The following is an 18,558-nucleotide window of genomic DNA, read 5'->3' on the forward strand; positions in this document are numbered from 1 at the left end:
TGGTTCTCAACCTTTTCAGGCTGCGACCCCCAAAATAATCATATTTTAACTGCCCCCCCCACCCTGACGAGCACTAAGAGTTGAGGCATTATATTTTGTATAACATGGTTCTATTGTGAAAATAGTAGATGTACATACTCACAGAGCATGTGAGCATGTATTTTACAATTTCTGCCTCTAATATTTGGCAATTTGGCCAATGTTTAATTTGTCATTTTAGAGGTATTAAGTCCTTAAATTGTCACTTCAGAAATGTGTAGATACCCTGTATTCCAGTGTTTCTCAAATGGGGGTACGTGTACCCCTAGGGGTACGCAGAGGTACATTAGAGAACATGGAAAATGGAAACATTTATTTTACTGTTATGTTTAATGATAAAACATTGACAAATGTATGTGAAAGTGCTGCTCTGTATACGTAGCTTGAAACCAAATCAAGTAAGAATTTTACTGAACAGAAAAAAGGCAACTTACTTTTATTTTCAACATATCATAAAAACTGGACTTTTGATGTCAGTATTTTCTAGTCAAAATGTTGTCGATTAGAGCAGTGTTTCTCAAACTACCACATTTCAAGGTATCCCCTTAACTCACCGAATGCCACCCTTTATTTCAAATCTATCAAATCTATCCATTTTGTTTAATTTTACCTTTTTATGGGGGCCAAAATCATATTTTGTACTTAAATTACATATATAAATCTATGCTTCTATCAAAAGCCACACTACCCCTCTTACAAAGGAAAACATGTATATTTATATATATATATCCTATCATTAGATTTGGGCTTCAATAGAACATGTGTAAGATGACCTAGATCACATTGATATATACTGTTATTATGACTGCTGTGTGTGTTCTAGAGTGCTATGGCCTTTGAAAACCACCAGCTGGTGTTCTCCTACTATCTGATCAACAAACAGAAGAAGGAAGAAGAACGTCCATTTTGTTTTGGTCCGGGCCTAGTTGTTTACATCAGTGCCAGGCCTTTTAGCTATCATGCTATAACACTTCAGAGCCCTGGCGATCGCTATCAAGGGCTCTGATGGCCGAATGGATGGCACGGCTGGAATCGCGTGATTTTTTCGAGTTTTTTGAGTACTTATACTTCGTCTGGGAAGCACGGATAGTGTATAAACGAACGTTTTAAGATAACATTTAAACGGCCGGAACCAATGTTCGGTTATACCGGTTTCCCGTCGGACTGTGTTACACTGGTGCTACAGTCAAATCGGCCGTATCGCTCCGGTCACGGAGGCTTATGGCTAACTTCTAGAGCGATTTTTTTTTAAATTACAATTATGAAAAAATGATAAAACTTTTGATTAATTAAAAAGACGTAAAGTGCGTTTATGGCACTCAAGATCAAAGACGTGAAAGACGTTTATGGCGTTCAGTGAGACTCTGGCAGTGTACAAATGGAACCAAATGGACCCGTTAGGGTTCATTTGGTTCCATTTGTACACTGTCAGAGTTACAGACTTGTATGGGTCAATTTAGAACCCCCTAAAGGAGCCCACAGAGTCCCTGGAATCCACTTGTGAGTGAGAAAACAACATTGCATATTAAGTTAATCATCTGGGGACCCCCAAAATAATTTGGGGACCCCCCTGGGGGTCCTGACCCACAGGTTGAGAACCACTGCATTATATCTCTAATCATTTTATATACTGATACACGTATATGTGAGCAGATTTTCTTTTACTGGAATTCTTGTGTTGTGCTGTGGGGCAGGTGGGTACTGTATGTGAAAAGTCTGACATAAACTTGTGGATGGCTTGCAGAGTTTTTCCTGCACCCGAGCCAAGCTCTGGAGACACAGAAGTCATTGGGAAGCTGTGCTGTATGTCAGGTTTACTCTATGTCCTCATCATACAATAGGATTCATGTTAAAAATAGACAAAGTCGCCCTTTACTTTAAGTGGAGGTGAAATAAAAACAGAGGAGGCCAAAGACGAGGTTTTTCATTGAGCAGTGCTCCTCACAGAGAGGGACTGCATGCATTTGCGCTTTCATGAGGTTTACTGTGCGTGCGTGCGTGCATCTATGTCTTTCCCAGCTCCACTCCCTGCAGAGCCACATTGAGTTCCAGGAGCAGTCCATGGTGGAGAAATCTCTAGTAAGTCGTCAGGAAGCTAAGATCCGTGAGCTGGAGACTAAACTGGAGTATGAGAGGACTCAGATCAAACGCCTGGAGGTGAGACATCTCCTGCTTTATATTGTATAGCCCTATACCACAGGTTTCCTGCTTTATATTGTATAGCCCTATACCACAGGTTTCCTGCTTTATATTGTATAGCCCTATACCACAGGTTTCCTGCTTTATATTGTATAGCCCTATACCACAGGTTTCCAAAGCGGGGGCCGCGAGCCCGCGACCCCCACGGCGGCTGCCAGGGAGCGCAATGGGGGGGCAATCGGAATGGAGAGGGAAAAGAAGGAGGAAGAATACATATGAAAATTGTCATTTCAATTCGAATTGATTTTAAAAGATTATTGTTCCAGTTTAACAACATGGTCCCTATTTTTAAGAATGTCGTTATTATCAAACATCATCGTGAAAATATCTACAACAGGCTCACCACAGCTCGTTGTGAGTTTTTTTTTTTTTTTTTTCTTCTACCATTTCACAGTAGAGGGGCCGTACTGTGAAAACCCCAGCCCTATAAAGTACTGTATGTCATTGACATTGACAATAGACATTAGGACATCTGGAAACATGCAACTGACAAAATAGCCTACTTTCTGCTCCCTTAGCCAGGGCCCCAGAATGCCACCATTATACTGTAAATGTAAACCCTATATACTTCGTTGACCGGAGTTCCGCAGGGGTCTGTATTTGACCCACTCCTTTTTCCCTCCACCCCAAATGCCTTTGCCGATGTACAAGCTCACGTATCGCGTTGTGACGGGTTGTGAGTTTGTAGATCTGCTATTTTCACCTAATATGCAGCTATTCTTGCAGAATATACACCTATAACATGCCCAGAATAGGGATGCTAGGGTTCAACAGGTTAAGTTAAACCAAAAATAAAAACACCTGTTCTTTTGCATCATGGTGTGATCATAGAGAGTGATAAGTAAGGAATTTACTCTAAACCTTACTACGAAATATAGAAGAATATGGAGTCCAGAATGATGAGAAGTAGATGTCCAGCTTTATTTAGGAGGCAATAACAGCAAGTCCAAGATAGCATACAGCATAAGCAAGTAGAGTCCCTCTCTGCCCTTAGCCTTCCGCCTCAGTACAGACCCAAGTGACTACTGAGTACCGTCCTCCCCCACAATATCTTACAGTCAGCTATATATCCTGCTACCAACAGTGGAAGGCCAGGCCTAGTTTTGGCACCTGACATGCAGCAAACACAATGAGATACGTGTCACATATTGATCAAGGAACTTCTTAACTCATCAAAGGACAGGAAGAGATAACAATAGATCAAAATATGTTTACACAGTATGCTAACAGTAAGACACACATCAAAAATCTATTGATCAGTGATCAGACAGTTTCTTTATGACTTAAAGATAAAGGTGATCAAAGACTTTATTTACACCTCATACTCTGAAGCAGTGACAGCCTACTACCAGCTGTGTAGGATCTGTAGTGTTTGAGGTAATCTAAGTCTGTCGCATAAGCCTATCTTTCATGGCATGGTATGTGCATTATACAAGTAAAATACACACATGATTAAAACTACACAAATCTACCTATCAGAGAGATTCTGAAAACTGGTTCTGCTTGCTTGGTTCTTCCTCAAGAGCCTGGTTGGCCGTCTGAAGGAGAACCTGGAGAAGATAACAGAGGAGAGGAACCAGTACGTCGCCGCAGAGAACCGAGAGAAAGAGCAGAACAAACGCATGCAAAGGCAAATGAGGGACATCAAAGAGGAGATGGGAGAGCTGAGCAAGAAGGAGACCGAGGCCAGCCGCAAGAAACACGAACTGGTGAGCCTCTGGGGTACTGCTCGTAAAACCATGGCGAGATCCATTCTAATGTTCTTTTATTGATTGATTTCTAATGGAAGTGGTAATTAACATCACAATCCCATTCACCAGGAAATGGACATTGAGAGCCTGGAGGCAGCCAATCAGAGCTTACAAGTGGACCTCAAGTTGGCCTTCAAGAGGATTGGTGACTTGCAGGCCGCCATCGAAGATGAGATGGAGAGTGACGACAACGATGACCTAATTGATAGGTACTGTAGACCTCCCCCTGTTTTCTCCATAGGAATACAGCCTCTCATTTGTACTGAATGTAAAGTGCCTACTCTGGCAGCAGAGCTACAGACCACTTTCACTTTATAAGTTGCAAGAAGGTTGGTCGATTGACCACTGCTCATTATTTGGCCAGCTGTCAATCTTGCCTCTTTTTTTGCTCCTTCAGCTCTTTCTCTGTTTTTCCCCCTGCAATTATCTGCTTCACTCTCCCCCTTCTGTTTCTTCTCTCTCCGTCTCCCCGGCACTTTTTTTCTTTTTCTCTCTGTTCCCCACACACTCCTTCACCCCTGTTTTAATTCAGTCTCCTGCTCCCGATCTTTTGTCTATTTGTGGGTTTTCCCCTGTCGGGAGTCCCTGCTTCTTTGTAAGAAGTTTGAGATTTTCACTGTGGAGGTAAACACTGCAGTAATATAAAGCTCCAGAAGGGAGACATTACACTCCCTGGCTGCATTTGCGAACGAAGGCAGCAACAGGATGAATTGATTTACTGACTCAGTGCTTCACAGAGGAATGCACCAATTTATTTGGTCTGGTCTCGCTCTCTCTCTCTCTCTCTCTCTCTCTCTCTCTCTCAATATTGTTGTTTATGTACTGTATCTCAACCTGTTTTTCTGTGTCTCTTTCCTCTTTTTGTCTTTACGTTCCACACACTACGGCCAGCTTACAAGACATGGTGACGAAATATCAGAAAAGAAAGAACAAAACGTGAGAATGGAGATGCATGACTTTTGTTGTCATTATCATGGCTTTCCACTTTTACAAGAGAGAATAATGCATTATTTCGGAAGATCCCACTGACACTGTGTTGAGAAAAACAGTGGAATTATGTTTAAAATAAATGGGCAAATTATCTGAATAGTATGGAAAACCTAATTTGGCAGAATTGTCCAGATGTCAACATACAACAACACTCCTAAATACTGCATCATTGTCTCCTTAAATATTTCCCGCCGTCAACCTTTTACATAATTTGACCATCATCATAGACTTTTGCGTTCTCATGCACCTTGTGGAATTTCCACTAAATTATATCTTCTACCATTTTGTGGTTATGCAGTCACCAATACCACTAACCCATTCATGTGAAGTCAGAGGATTTGCATCATGATATATTGGTTGTCCTTTCATTTTACAAGCAGTACAATTGTTTACTTACAAACAATTGCTGGCAATTTACCGTTGTGCTCAAAATTATTCAACACCCCCCCGCAAATCTGGTTTATTGGCTAAATTCACAAACTGTCAACTGAACGAAATACATAAATCATACAAGAACAATGTAAATAGCTCAACCAAAGTAATATTTGTAGTTTTTTTTATTCAACTCTTAAGCACACTTGAAAACATCTGTAATTAACTGCAATCGACTAATCAAGGGCTTAAATAGTTGCATCAGATGTGCAACCGGGCCTGACTAGAAGTTTGTTGACTTGTTGACTGTGATTAGAGCAGTTAGAAACATGGCTAAGTCTAAGGAATGGTCACAAAAGTTCAGAGAAGAGATTATTGCTTTGTACAACAAAGTAAAAGGATATAAAACAATTGCAAAGGCACTGAAGTATGGTTTTGAGCATAGTTCACAAGTTCTAAGTTAAAAGAACAGTGGCTACACTAATAAACCACATTTTCAGAGGGGGTTGAATAATTTTGAGCACAACGGTACATGATTGAAATTAAAAGGCAGTAGAAATAACTCATACAGTAGTAGTTACAGTAGACTAATTAATCTCAACGCTAATAATAATAAAAACCTCTTGGCACTTTGGCCATAATGTGCATGCTATTCTTGTAATAGCTTACTGTATGTGGTACAGTAAGCTTAAGGTTTTCGAGTATACAGTAATTACACACAAAATCACGGTATAAGAGTCTGATACAGTAGCATTGCCTTTATCTTAACTCAGTTCGGTAGATGGGAACCAAAATATTATGAGACAGTACAAAATTGCACAGTACAAAGCCCAAATTATATAGATGGCATTAAGCCAACGATCTCTCAGCTATCAACTTGCATGCATGAAAATGTTTCATTGTTCTGATTTGATTTTGTGTCACAACAGGGACTTTTTTTCAACATAATATGTTCAAGAAAAACAATGTACAAAGAACAATGTTTCTCCCCGATTGCGAACGCCGCTTGTTTCTAAACAATAGCACGATTCTTGGTGACTAACCAAAATGCCCTCTGTTTTTGTGCAGCAATAACAATAGTGTCTCATTTTATAATTAAAAGTTAGATCAGAACATTAACGTGGCAGACATGCAGTGCCCTTTCATTATTTCCTGTTTTACAATGTCGTGTGCACTGATTCAGAATTAACCCACGATTGTTTCTTGCAGCACCCCCTTCATTTCTGACTAGATGCTCATTTGTTATTCATGTTTCATCAGACAAGTCATGTGTATCAGATTCAATGCACATGCCTCCACCACAGTGCAGCTCAGGAAAAAGAGAAATGAATCAACGTGTTCTCTATACACAACGGCACATTGTTAAATCAGCCAATCAATCAGGCCTTATTTATACACTGTAGTGCATTGCATATATTAAAATGCAATACAGTGCACTTTACATTAAGTGCAATAAGATGAAAAGGAGTTTCTCCTTTTACCTCGGTTGCAATGTGGATGAACAATATTGGACGAGTGGGTTTCTCAGTCAGTGTATGAGTAATGTTTTAATGTTTACTGTATATGGTTGGCATTTTGCAAGCATTACCTCAGTATAAAGGTGTGTTTGATAAGGTAAGAAGTAAGGAGTTGGTCCTGTTCATACTAGGTGATGCTTGTCATAGCACACATTTTGCTTAAGGCCATCTTGTCCATTTATTGTTGCATAGACACGACAACATGAATGGATGTCCTATGCTCTGCCAGTGAGTATTCAATCTGCATACATTTGCAATACCCCACATGAATGTGGGATTGGTATTTAATTAGTCATATACAGGTGGATAGGAATATGAAGGATAGGAAGAAAACACAAGCTTGGTGCAGAGTATAAGTAGGCTACAGTATTTGTGACAAAGATTTACAACCAGTTGAGGCCCGCTGTGAGAAGCGGTTAATGTCCAATGCTAAATTCTCTCATTTATATCTGAGAGCACCAGGGCTGGCTATCTAATGATGTGAGGCCAATGACAAACTGTTTGCGGCCGGCACCATTTACAAAATACTCAATTGCAAGACATCTACGGTATTAGTTCAGGCATGAGCGTGGTGTGTGTGTGTGTGTGTGTGGGTGTGTGTGCGTGTGTGTGTGTGTGTGTGTGTGTGTGTGTGTGTGCGTGCGTGCGTGCGTGCGTGCGTGCGTGCGTGCGTGCGTGTGTGCACGTGTGTGAAGTGCGTGTGTGTGTGACGGAGGGACAGACAAAGAGAGAAGGTTTGCAAGATGCAGGTTACATTCCCATGTCACTTATCGCTGAACGTTACGCTAACAATGACAAAGAGTGATTAAAAATACCAAAGCAAATGTCCATAACAATGCCATCTTTGACATAAACAATACAAATGAATCTTGAATCTCTGTGGCTTCTGAGCTATATACTAGATTGTCTATATTTAAATTTTGGTCCGCGATGCCGTCGTGTGACCAAGTATAAATGAGGCTTTTGTCTTGTTCTCTCTTTATCTCGGCATCCCTCCCTCCAGGTACATGTAAATAACTTGTGTTTTTCAGGCAAACCACCCAAAGAGCAGGAGAGAATGGACACTTTGTACTCTATGTAAACATGATTGAATGCGCGGCACGTCAGACAGGGACAAAGGAAACGCTATACTCTCCTCAGTGGGGGATGAGTGGTTGGGATGTAAATATATGGCACAATGACTGTGTCTGGCTGCCATTTCAGACCCCACATACAGTAGGAATACTGTGTGCTGCATTTGCTTCTGACAAGCATTTGACACCACATTTCAAAGAATGGAATAGATTAGTTGGTCCAATACAGTACAAATAAGGAATGTCTGATATTGGCTTTTTTTTTGCTGACATCCGGTTACTCCTAACTCTCAATTTCTGTTTCCGATATCAACCGATACTGATATATGCAGGCTTTTTTCACCAAAACTAATGTCATTTAACAACATCAGATACCTCCTGTCGTGGAATTAACACATTATGCTTAATTTTATTGTGATGCTCCACTGGATGCATTCATAAATGCAACAAGGCTTTCCAAATGTAAACATTTTCTGTGCAAAATAACTGCCATATTTTATTATAAAAGTGTATTATTGGTTGGTTGCTGATATTATCGGACATCTCTATGTAAAACAATTGTGAACTGATTTTCTTTTTAAGATGGAATCTCATGGATTTGCTGTTCAGCAAAATGCCATTCTGTCAGCTATTTTCTTTATTATCACATTGAAGATGTGATAATACTGAAGTTCCTTTGTGAAAATACTGTCATCATAGAAGTCATGCTCTGCCTCAACACATTTAGTTTTTAAGAGCAAGTGTCTCAATCTGACACCAAAATAGATAGCAGAATGCTTATCATTGTCCTCTCCCCAAGGAATAGACTCAGTGCTCTATGAATCATTCCCTTTGTAAAACCACATTTATCATGAAGTAATGTTGCGTATCATTTTTACACATCCGTTTTCCAAGCAGTTGGACAAGTAGCTAGAGTAGTAACAACATTGGAGGTAACGTGCTCAAACCGAGGTCAGCACCCACGAATTACTGCTTCTATTCCTTCCGCATTAAAGTCCTCAGACAATGGGATGCATAATTCAGCGCTATTCACCTCGGAGCGGACGCAGATGAATGAGAATTGACCTTTACTAGGCGCAATTCTATTATGCTTTTCTCAACGATGTCCCCGAGGTCTTTGTATACGGCGTGTTATTGTCGAGACTGGGTCTAGAGGGTCGCCTCGTTGGCGCTACCCCAATAATAATAATCTCCAGCAATGGGCCACATGCCACGCATAGAGCCCAGTCGCCCAGACCCAGCCAAGTTAATTAGCTGTTAAGAGCTTCATTTACATTCTGCTTAGAGCATGCGTGGCGTTCTTCTTGACCACTATTGTCAAACACAAGGCATCTTGGACATTTCGATACTGGGTTCAAGCCAGCACACAACATTTGATAACCTGATGTTGTTTGTGTATCACACCCAACCAAAATGATTACCCTGCCTGCAGTGATGCGTGGCAGGGTATCAGGGACGTGCTGGCCATTGGGAAAAGCGGGACAACTCCCGAACGGCCGGTTCATTCCCGGCTGGTCCAGGCCGGCCATTAGGAAAAAATTTAAAATAAAATGTCGGCCTTCGTTCCATTTTGGGGGCTGGGTGGCCAACAAAGTAAATTGTCACTGTCGGGCAGAAACCTCGTATCTCCAAGTTTCAAATGTATACATTTTTTCGCAAAGCAAAGCCCTGCTTCATCATACAAGGCCGTTGCACAAAAGTTGTGAAAACAGAAGATCTACAAGCACACAACGCCTCGCGGTGCGAGGCGTTGTGTGCTTGTAGATCGGCTGTTTTCACTAGTTTAAATCATTTTTAAAATGATAAATACAAAACAAACAGTTTTGGACATACAAGGTTTCCACCCGACAACGACGAAATATAACTCATGTACAGTAATTGGCCCACTGGCTTGTCACTTGTCATGATCTGAAATGGCAAATAATGGCAGCAGCGCTATAGAGAGAGATCTCTCTCTATAGCGCGCAATGAGGGCCTCTCCAACTCTTTTTCCCGGGCTGAATCAGGGGCCCAGCACGCGCACGCACGCACGCGCGGGTGTGTGTGTGCGTGCATGCGTGCGTGTGTGTGTATTTGTCCCTATCTATGATTTTGTTCTCTTTCGTCATCAAGGGAATGTATCTGTTTGTTTGAGTGTAGCCCTGGTCCAGAGCGTTGGCGAGGTCTCTCTAACGCCCTGCCAGGAACTCGGCTCAGATACAGGACAGGGAATTCCACTGCCCTGCGAGGGCTCGACTTTAGTAAAGATAAACAAAACTACTTCGCTACTCACCTAAACAAATGCAGTTTTGCATTGTTGAAAGTCTATTCTCCTGGGTGGGAAGCCTCTCAGCACCCCACCTTCTCTGTAAAATACACTTTTTGAGCAGAAAATAAAATATGTCTGTTAGACTGGAAATTCTTTTGTTTACTCCACACAGTGCCCCCTAGTCATGGTTGAAATGACGTAGTGGAATAGAAAGGTGTAGAACAGGAGATTGGTGCAGCTAGGGTTCGCCCCCCCAGCTGTGTTACATGTACAGTGTATACAGTATGCATGAAACACAACAACTGCTGCATGTGTGACTAACATAAAAGCTGCTCTTTTCTGACATAAAAAAAAACAATGATAACCTGTAGATAGATAGATACTTTTCTTAATCCCATTGGGGAAATTCAGTGGGTGAATTCACTTAAATCTGTAACTGCACTTGTTTCCACGCAGTGGGGACGAGACGGAGACGGACTCAGAAGTGGAGGACCGCGTCGATGGAGTTAAGTCTTGGCTGTCCAAGAACAAGGGCTCCGCCAAGACCCTGTCAGACGAGGGGAGCCTGAAGAGCACCAGGTTAGTGCTGTCACCTGCAGGCCTCCTCATAATGACAAACCGCTGCACGTCCCTGTGGCCGTACAGAGATAGAGTCATCCTCATTTCCTGTCTTATATAGCCAAAGAATGGTCGGGATTACCTGGGGCAGTGTGCGACAGAGGGTGGAGTATTTCATATGATTAGGTGTCAACTTGCTCTCTCGCGGTCATCTCTCTAATGACATGAGATGGCAGGCAGAGGCAGCTGCTGTCAGATTTATTGAAGTGGCCCGTGGCCAGTTGGCACGTCTGCTAAATGGGCCCTCTGCTACAGACAGATGGATGCTCCCATTGGCTGATTACCTCACTTATTTTATACATGCTATAGCCTGAGCAAATTTGTGCAGTTACTTTAACTGTCCCATTTCTATACTGATTCCAAGGACAAATTCAGCCTTTGTTGTACTGGAATATTGTAATGATACAGAGACTTTAAATCCCAGCCACTTCACATCACATACTACGTTTAATCAAAAATAGTTCAGCATTGAGGTTTTGCCAGTTGCTGGGAAAATTCGTAAAAGATCGACTCGCCATTTCTCCTTAGAAAGTTATTGAAAGCTTATCTCTTGATCCTTTCCCTGTCTCTCATTGTGTGGTATCCGGCTGTGTCTCGCTTTCCCTCCATAAACCCATAAGATATGCGGCCAATGTAGATGCCAAGGAAACAAAGGAGGGTAAGGAGAAGATTAACGAAGGAAGCAAAGAAGGGAAAGAGGTTGAGCAGAGCCGGCCAGTGTCATCAATGAGTTCCCTTAGCTACAGGAAGCGGTCCAACCTCAACTCCATAGGGGGGACCGGAGACGAGAGCTACCTGTTCAGCAATCTCAAGGAACAGCCGGACGCGCCACACCACCCATCCGTCCGCAAGGCCAAGTCCAAGCCTGGGGAGCTCCAAGAGGACAGGAAGAAGAGCCAGTCCCAGGATGACCCGGACGACAGGGGCTCCGTCATCTCCATGGCGTACTCTGAAGCCACCAGCAGAGCCAGGAAGGGCATGGACAGCCGTTGGAGCTCCCGCAGCAGTCCAGAATTCGATAGGGATTCGATGGTGTCCTCTGCGGTGCCCAGCAGGATGTCCATCAGGAGGGGCATGGTTGACATGGATGATGACAACAAGTCCATCATCAGCAGCGTGAGCCGCAGTAGCCCTGGGTCTGTGCGTCGCAGTAACTCCTGGAAGGACGACAGACGCAGCAGCTCCCGAATGTCCCTGGCCCGCAGCACGGGGCTCAGTGAGTTTGGCCTTCGCCTAGACGATGATGACGACGACGCTTTGAGCATGGCCTTCAGCGAGGGGGGTCCCTCCTCTTTCAGCCCGCGCTCCCTCAGTCGTAGCCTCTCCAACCCGGTCCAGACACGGACCTCGGATGACAATCCGCCCGAGTCCTCCGATAAATCGTCCACTCACCGCAACTACCTGGATCCGGACCTGGAAGCTGCCATCAACGAGGTGCTGAGCTTCAAGCCCATCAAGTTCAAACGCAGCAAACTCGAGGAGTCTGATGAGGAGGAGGAGGAGGAGAAGGATGAAGAAAAGAAGGGTGACGGAGGTGAGGATAGCAGGAAGAGCACGTCCAGTCTGAGCCGCTCAGCTTCAGGCTCAGCGGTGGACTATGGAACTCGGTCCTCCAGCAGCTTCAGTACCAGCAGCTCCCGCAGTCACAACAAGAGCAGGAAGAAGAAAAGCTCTGAGTCGGACAGCTCTTCCTCAGACGACCGTCACAGCCGGAGGAGCTCGAGGAGCAAGAAGGGCAAGAAGTCCAGGAAGGGCTCTAAGAAGAAGAAGAAGCAGAAGAGCGAGTCTGAAGATTCCTCCTCTTCCTCATCCGACTCCTCGTCGGGCTCTACCGTCTCCTACCGCAGCTCCAACAGCGTGAAGAAGGGTCCCACACGGCACTCTCCAGCCTCAGGCGATGACACAGGGCCAGCCGGTAAAAAGGACAACAAGAAGCAGAAGAAAGTGGACAACTTGGTGATGAAGTACCTCTATAAGCCTGACAGTGATGATGATTAAAAGCAGCACCAGAAGGTGATGATTGTTGTGATTCTAACCCAAAAGGAGTGTTGCCTGGATCTGTTCTAATCAGCCGTTGTGTGATTTTGTTTTGACCGATCTAACATACTAAACCTGTGTGTTGCATTCAAATGGCATGGTCTAAATATTATGATGCTGTATCTATACTACATTATCATTGATGTGGATGCCAGGATATTTCTTACTGTTGTGCTTTTGACAATGTGTAATACCTCACTCCTGGGAAACAGTGCTTTATCTTTTAAAGTTTGAGTTTTAATGAGTTTTTAAAAACTGCACTTAAAGGATATTACCTGTATAGTATATTGCTTTTAGGTTATTGCGAGCATTGTTTTCTTTTTTTCTTCCTTTCTTTCTTTCTTTCCTTTTTGCTGACTCCAGTTTTCTTTTTAAATCAAATACAACTTGGAGAGAAACATTGCTCACTTGACAGGCATTATCCATCATTGGGGGGTAAAAAAAAAGCAGAAAATTAATATTTCAAACACTATTTGCAGATATTTATTGTCTTCAGTTTCACCTTGCATATTCTGAGCTCCAAGAGATAGATGATAGTACACCGCTGAAAAATAAGCCTCAGTAGACATGAGACATTTTTGTTATAAAGTGATGTTTGATACAGTAATTCTTGGCTTCTGTTTCACCATAATGGACTCTAGGCTGGCCTGTTTTGGCAGAGTCCATCTCTGCGAGTTGTTTTAGACAGTGTTAGAAATGTCAGCAATGCACAAATCAAATTTACACTTACAGTATTGCCAAGACACTGTCAAATCCTCAGTTTCAATTTAACTATTGGAACCTTAGACTTAACTAATGGAACAAAAAATTGACGCATGCTGGTCCTTTTGGTTCCATTTGTAGATTCTTTGAGTTCCAAATAGAAACTATCCATTTTATTTTGGAGGTGTGATGCAATTCTTGGAATGATTAAACATTAAACTCTCATTGCTGTTTGATTAATGTACAAACGCTTCAGACGCCTATTAATTTGGCGTTAGGCATTTAATTGAAATGCATGTATTGGCATCCATGGATGTTTGACCAATTAATCCTACTTCACCTAATCCTCTACAACACTGGTTCGGGAACCATTTGTGGGTCGTGGACACATTTTTATGCGTCCCTTTGTTTTTTGTTTCCTACATTTGTTTATTCATTATTATTATTATTAAAAAATCAAGCTTGTAGATCTGCTGTTTTCACTAGTTGGGGTCCCGGGCAAACGTCAAATTTCTGTTTTGGGTCTCAAGCTACGTAAAACGTTCTGCTTTACAACACAGCAGACATGCATACTGTATTCCCTGATCACATACTAAAAGTTTATAAATAGAAACGGAAAAATACAACATGCCACACATGCCTTAAAAAGCATTCACGGATTTAGTTTTCAGTGCAGTAGTGGTTTGGCTTCATCATTTTATCGTCTAGTCTACTCAGGCTTTTAGGAGTACCCCGGACAGTTTTTATGTTGCTTGATTCGGTATTTAGATAGAGTCACCAGAACAAAAGGACGGGTGTTTTCGATGAATCTATCATGTTTAAAATTGAGTTTGAAGTTACAACGCGCTTTTATAGTAAGGGGGTGTGTCTGATAAAATGAATATGAAATATCTAAATACTGAATCGAGCAACTTAAAAACTGTCTGGGGTGTTCACAAAAGCCTGAGATAGATAGATACTTTATTGATCCCCGAGGGGAAATTCAGATATCCCATAGCGACATACAGGCATATTAGTTAGACGCTAAAATGATAATGATAATGAAATAATAATGATTAATGTATTTCTTTAAAGTGAAATATCCCTCCAGGTATTGTGCATGATTTCTGTTGCTTCAGTTGAAACACTCACGCTTTGACCACTGGTGAATGCTGTGTTTGTTTCCTTTGTGACATCAACATAGCATAGGCCACAACAGTATACTAATCTGCTTGTCAAGGATATAATAAGAACATGTTATCCACATGGGTGTGTGTGTGTGTGTGTGTGTGTGTGTGTGTGTGTGTGTGTGTGTGTGTGTGTGTGTGTGTGTGCGTGCGTGCGTGCGTGCGTGCGTGCGTGCGTGCGTGCGTGCGTGCGCGTGTGCGCGTGCGTGCTCGCGTGCTCGTGTGTGTGTGTGTGTGTGTGTGTGTTCATCCTTTCAGTCCTCCACTCTACCGGAGACATCTCAATGTTTCCAGATCTGAAGAGGAGGATGAGGGAGGCAGAGATTCCAGCAGGCAGTCCCCGAGGCAGAGTGACAGCGAGGGCAGACTGGCAGCTGAGACCTCAGCCTAATCCAGGTTCATGGCAACAAGAAGGACACTCACTGTTCCACGTCTATCTCTTAAAACCACTTCCATTCATCTCAGCAAGTGAGGAAGGCCCATGGAAGAGGTTTAAAGACAGCAATTTTGTCAAAATATGTTTTGCAGTACAGTTAGTTTGGAAGTTTACTTTGGGATTAATATTGCTTCAATGGATATCTTTGTTGTTGTTGTTTTTAAATTTAATTCATTATAACGTACAGCTCAATAATGTTAAGCAACATTAGCATATGTTAAGAGCAAGCAAAAGAATGACGTTCTCTCGCCACTGCTTTATTCCATAGAACTGCTTTTCAATCTAATTTATGCTCTTCTCGGCACTGATGTTTGAGGACCATTCAGATAGCTGTGCCAAGAGGATTTAGATAAACCCACTCTGCTGTACTTCCTCAAGAAGGTCTGACCAGCTATTAAGATCGCCTCTTATCTTCTCCACATTAATGGAGACTGCAAGAAGTATTAACTGACTCCCCCCTCTTTATTACTAATCTTTGCATATGCTTACATGTGCATAGTTGTGTTCCAAAATGAGAGATCTGCCGTTTGAAAGACATTGCAACTTTTTTCTTAAAGCGTTTTTTTTTTTTATATATATAAAAAATTAAATTAAATCTACACTTCTACACTACTGATTTGTAAAAAATATATATATATTTCATACATAAGATTTCATACATTATGTATTTCATACATAAGATTTGGGGAATTTACCCTTCATGTAAACTATATTCTGATGAAATTATGTTAGAGAGAGAGAGCTATTCCGTGAGAGTTTAGGCATTAAGTTATATACTTGGTGTAGTTACGTATATTTAGCTACATACTGTACATGTGGAGTTCATGTGAACTGTTTGACGCTATCTGGGATTTTGTTCTCTTTCGTCATCAAGGGAATGTATTTATTTGCAGGTTTGAGTGTATATTTACTAGTAAGATGGCTCAGGGCCCTTTGGGGCGAGGTCGTGCCATGTCTTGGCCATCTGGCCAGTGATGTATATCAGATCAGTTACCCATATATGGAGGCCCCTGGTACCCATATATGGAGATCCATGTACTGTATATGGAGATATGCTGTAAGAGCCCAAACATGCTTACTCAGTTATTCGTTATGTGTAGGTCCTCCAGTGGTATGTAGCCGATGTGGCCTCCATATATGGGCATTCCCATATGAAGTCCTTCCTGTTAGATTTGGGATTAATATTGATGACATCAGGGAACTCCATACATGGGCATAATAGGGATTCTGTTAGTGTGGTTCCCCTGACATCACGGTGAAGTCAGAGCATGATGTCAGAGCGGCAAACACATTCTGTTAGAGTGGTTCCCCTGACATCACAGATGTCACCTGTGATGTCACAGTGATGTGTCAGGGGAACCACAGTGTCAGGCGTGACAGAGACGGTCAAGCTGTGACCGTTGCAATAATTGCGACTGTAGTCGCAGTTTAGTATGTGAACGGTCACAGCTTGACCATATGTATCTCTGTCACGCCTGACACTGTGGTTGTGTCACTTGTGTAAGGTCTATGGGTTTGTCTCTCTAACATCATGTTCTGATGTCACTGTGATGTCAGGGGAACCACTCTAACAGAATGGGTTTGCCGCTCTGACTTCACCGTGATGTCAGGGGAACCACACTAACAGAATCCATTTTATGCCCATATACCGGTATGGAGTTCCCTGATGTCATCAATATTAAGGCCATTTCTAACAGGACTTCATATTGGGAATGCCCATATATGGAGGCCATGTATTGTATGTATGATGTCAGATGTCATAGACATCATAGGACTTTCACATAACGAATAACTGAGTAAGCATGTGTCGGCTCTCACAGCATATCTCCATATACAGTACATGGATCTCCATATATGGGTACCAGGGGTCTCCATATGGGTAACTGGTCCGATATACATCACTGGCCAGATGGCCAAGACATGACCTTGACCTAAAGGGCGAGGTCACTTGTCGCCCTGAGGCTTCTTACTCACAGATATAAAAAGCTAGATACCTCCTCCGCCGCTGCAGTTCATTGGCACGACTGGTCAAACAGGACTGGCGGAAGTGCGGAACTGGGGAACGTTGTGGATTCGTGGAAGGCACTCTGCCCCCTGCAGTGGGAAAGAGGGAGTCGCGCCAGTCCAGCGCCAGTCCCACATCTGATTGGCCTGCGTCCCATTCCGTCCCATTCTGTCTCTGAAGCGTCCTTCAGAATTCAGGAAGCTTGCCAGTCCTCTTTGACCAAAGCCCCCTGTCGGAGGAGGCGTCTACCTTTATATGTCTATGGTCTTACTAGTATATATTGTCTATTCTTGTGTCTGTTTGTCTGTCTGTCTGTCCATCTGTCTGTGCCTGTGTTACACACTTACTTTGGTGATGTGTGTTTCTTCACCACTATTCAAAGTACAGCATCATGGCAAATGTACTGTGAGCTAAGTATTTGGACAAACTTTGTTTAATGTTTTGGTTGTATGCTCTTCTTCTTCAAAGGGGAAATATTACACAATATGAGGATGGCGATACCTTTTTGCCATTAGTGGTTTGCACTCGTCAGGCCATTTCCCGGTGCCAAATATTCTTTACAGATCAAGGCAAGATCAGTAAAACAGCCATTCTTCTCCACAGTATATACAACATTTCTAGATGTATGCCATCCATTGTCAACTTTTCTTTCCTACCTTGTTGCATTGCAGTGGAAAACGAGACTCTATAAGTTATAAACTTTAGCGATCATTTCCCCTAGAATTCAGACAAAAAAGTTTAGACTTTCTAACTGAAACTCATTCATTTGTGCATCTTACTGACAAACCCTTATTATAACTGACAGTATCATCTCTAAGTCATCATCATAACTTTATTTATTTCATATGCAAAGTATGAAGAATATGAAGCCAAAACATCAAACTTTTGTTACTCTCCAAATATTTATGAGCTGACAGTATATTTATATCTGGCCTTACTGGATGATAATGATATCCTTAGACTATTGTGACCTTATGAATTTGAAATGATATGTAAATGATGTCTAGGTAGGGTTAGAAAATGGAGGTGCATAGTACTGTCTGCTCATGTGCAGTGGAAGGAAATAAGCTTCAAGTGTCTCGCTATTTGCATATTTTCTCAGAAGCTTTTCTACATATTGTCTCTTATTTTGTCATTTCTTCCGTTGCTTAGCACATGAATATTAATGTGGAACACGGGACACTTTGATGTCAAAGCTTCAGAATATAGAGATTTGTTTGACTACATCTGTATTGGAGCTTTTGACTTTAGACACACTGCTTCAAAGTGTTGTATGAGTTGACATCATAGCTTAAAAAAAACATATTTATTTTCATTATTGAACAGGACACCACTTGTGATAAGAGTGATTTGTTTTATAGTAAATAAATTCAGCTGTTTACAGAAGAAATGTGGAGTTGTTTTG

The 18,558-nt window shown here is 42.2% G+C and overlaps 1 protein-coding gene across 1 annotated transcript in view; it reads left to right on the forward strand.

The window, feature by feature from the left end:
* The window catches only part of LOC308304777 (unconventional myosin-XVIIIa-like), a gene marked incomplete at both ends in the record, with an annotated part of 88,286 nt that extends 75,481 nt beyond the window's left edge, over positions 1–12,805 (forward strand). Inside the window, 6 exons of the mRNA XM_080749407.1 lie at positions 2,059–2,196; positions 3,762–3,947; positions 4,059–4,198; positions 4,881–4,925; positions 10,646–10,768; positions 11,428–12,805. Of these exons, the coding sequence (XP_080605533.1) occupies positions 2,059–2,196; positions 3,762–3,947; positions 4,059–4,198; positions 4,881–4,925; positions 10,646–10,768; positions 11,428–12,805 (2,010 nt within the window). The remainder of the gene's footprint in view (positions 1–2,058; positions 2,197–3,761; positions 3,948–4,058; positions 4,199–4,880; positions 4,926–10,645; positions 10,769–11,427) is intronic.
* Positions 12,806–18,558: the final 5,753 nt, after the last annotated feature.

This window comes from Nannobrachium achirus, assembly GCF_963921795.1.
Source record: "Nannobrachium achirus genome assembly, chromosome: 19".
In the NCBI taxonomy this organism is placed as follows: Eukaryota; Metazoa; Chordata; class Actinopteri; order Myctophiformes; family Myctophidae; genus Nannobrachium; species Nannobrachium achirus.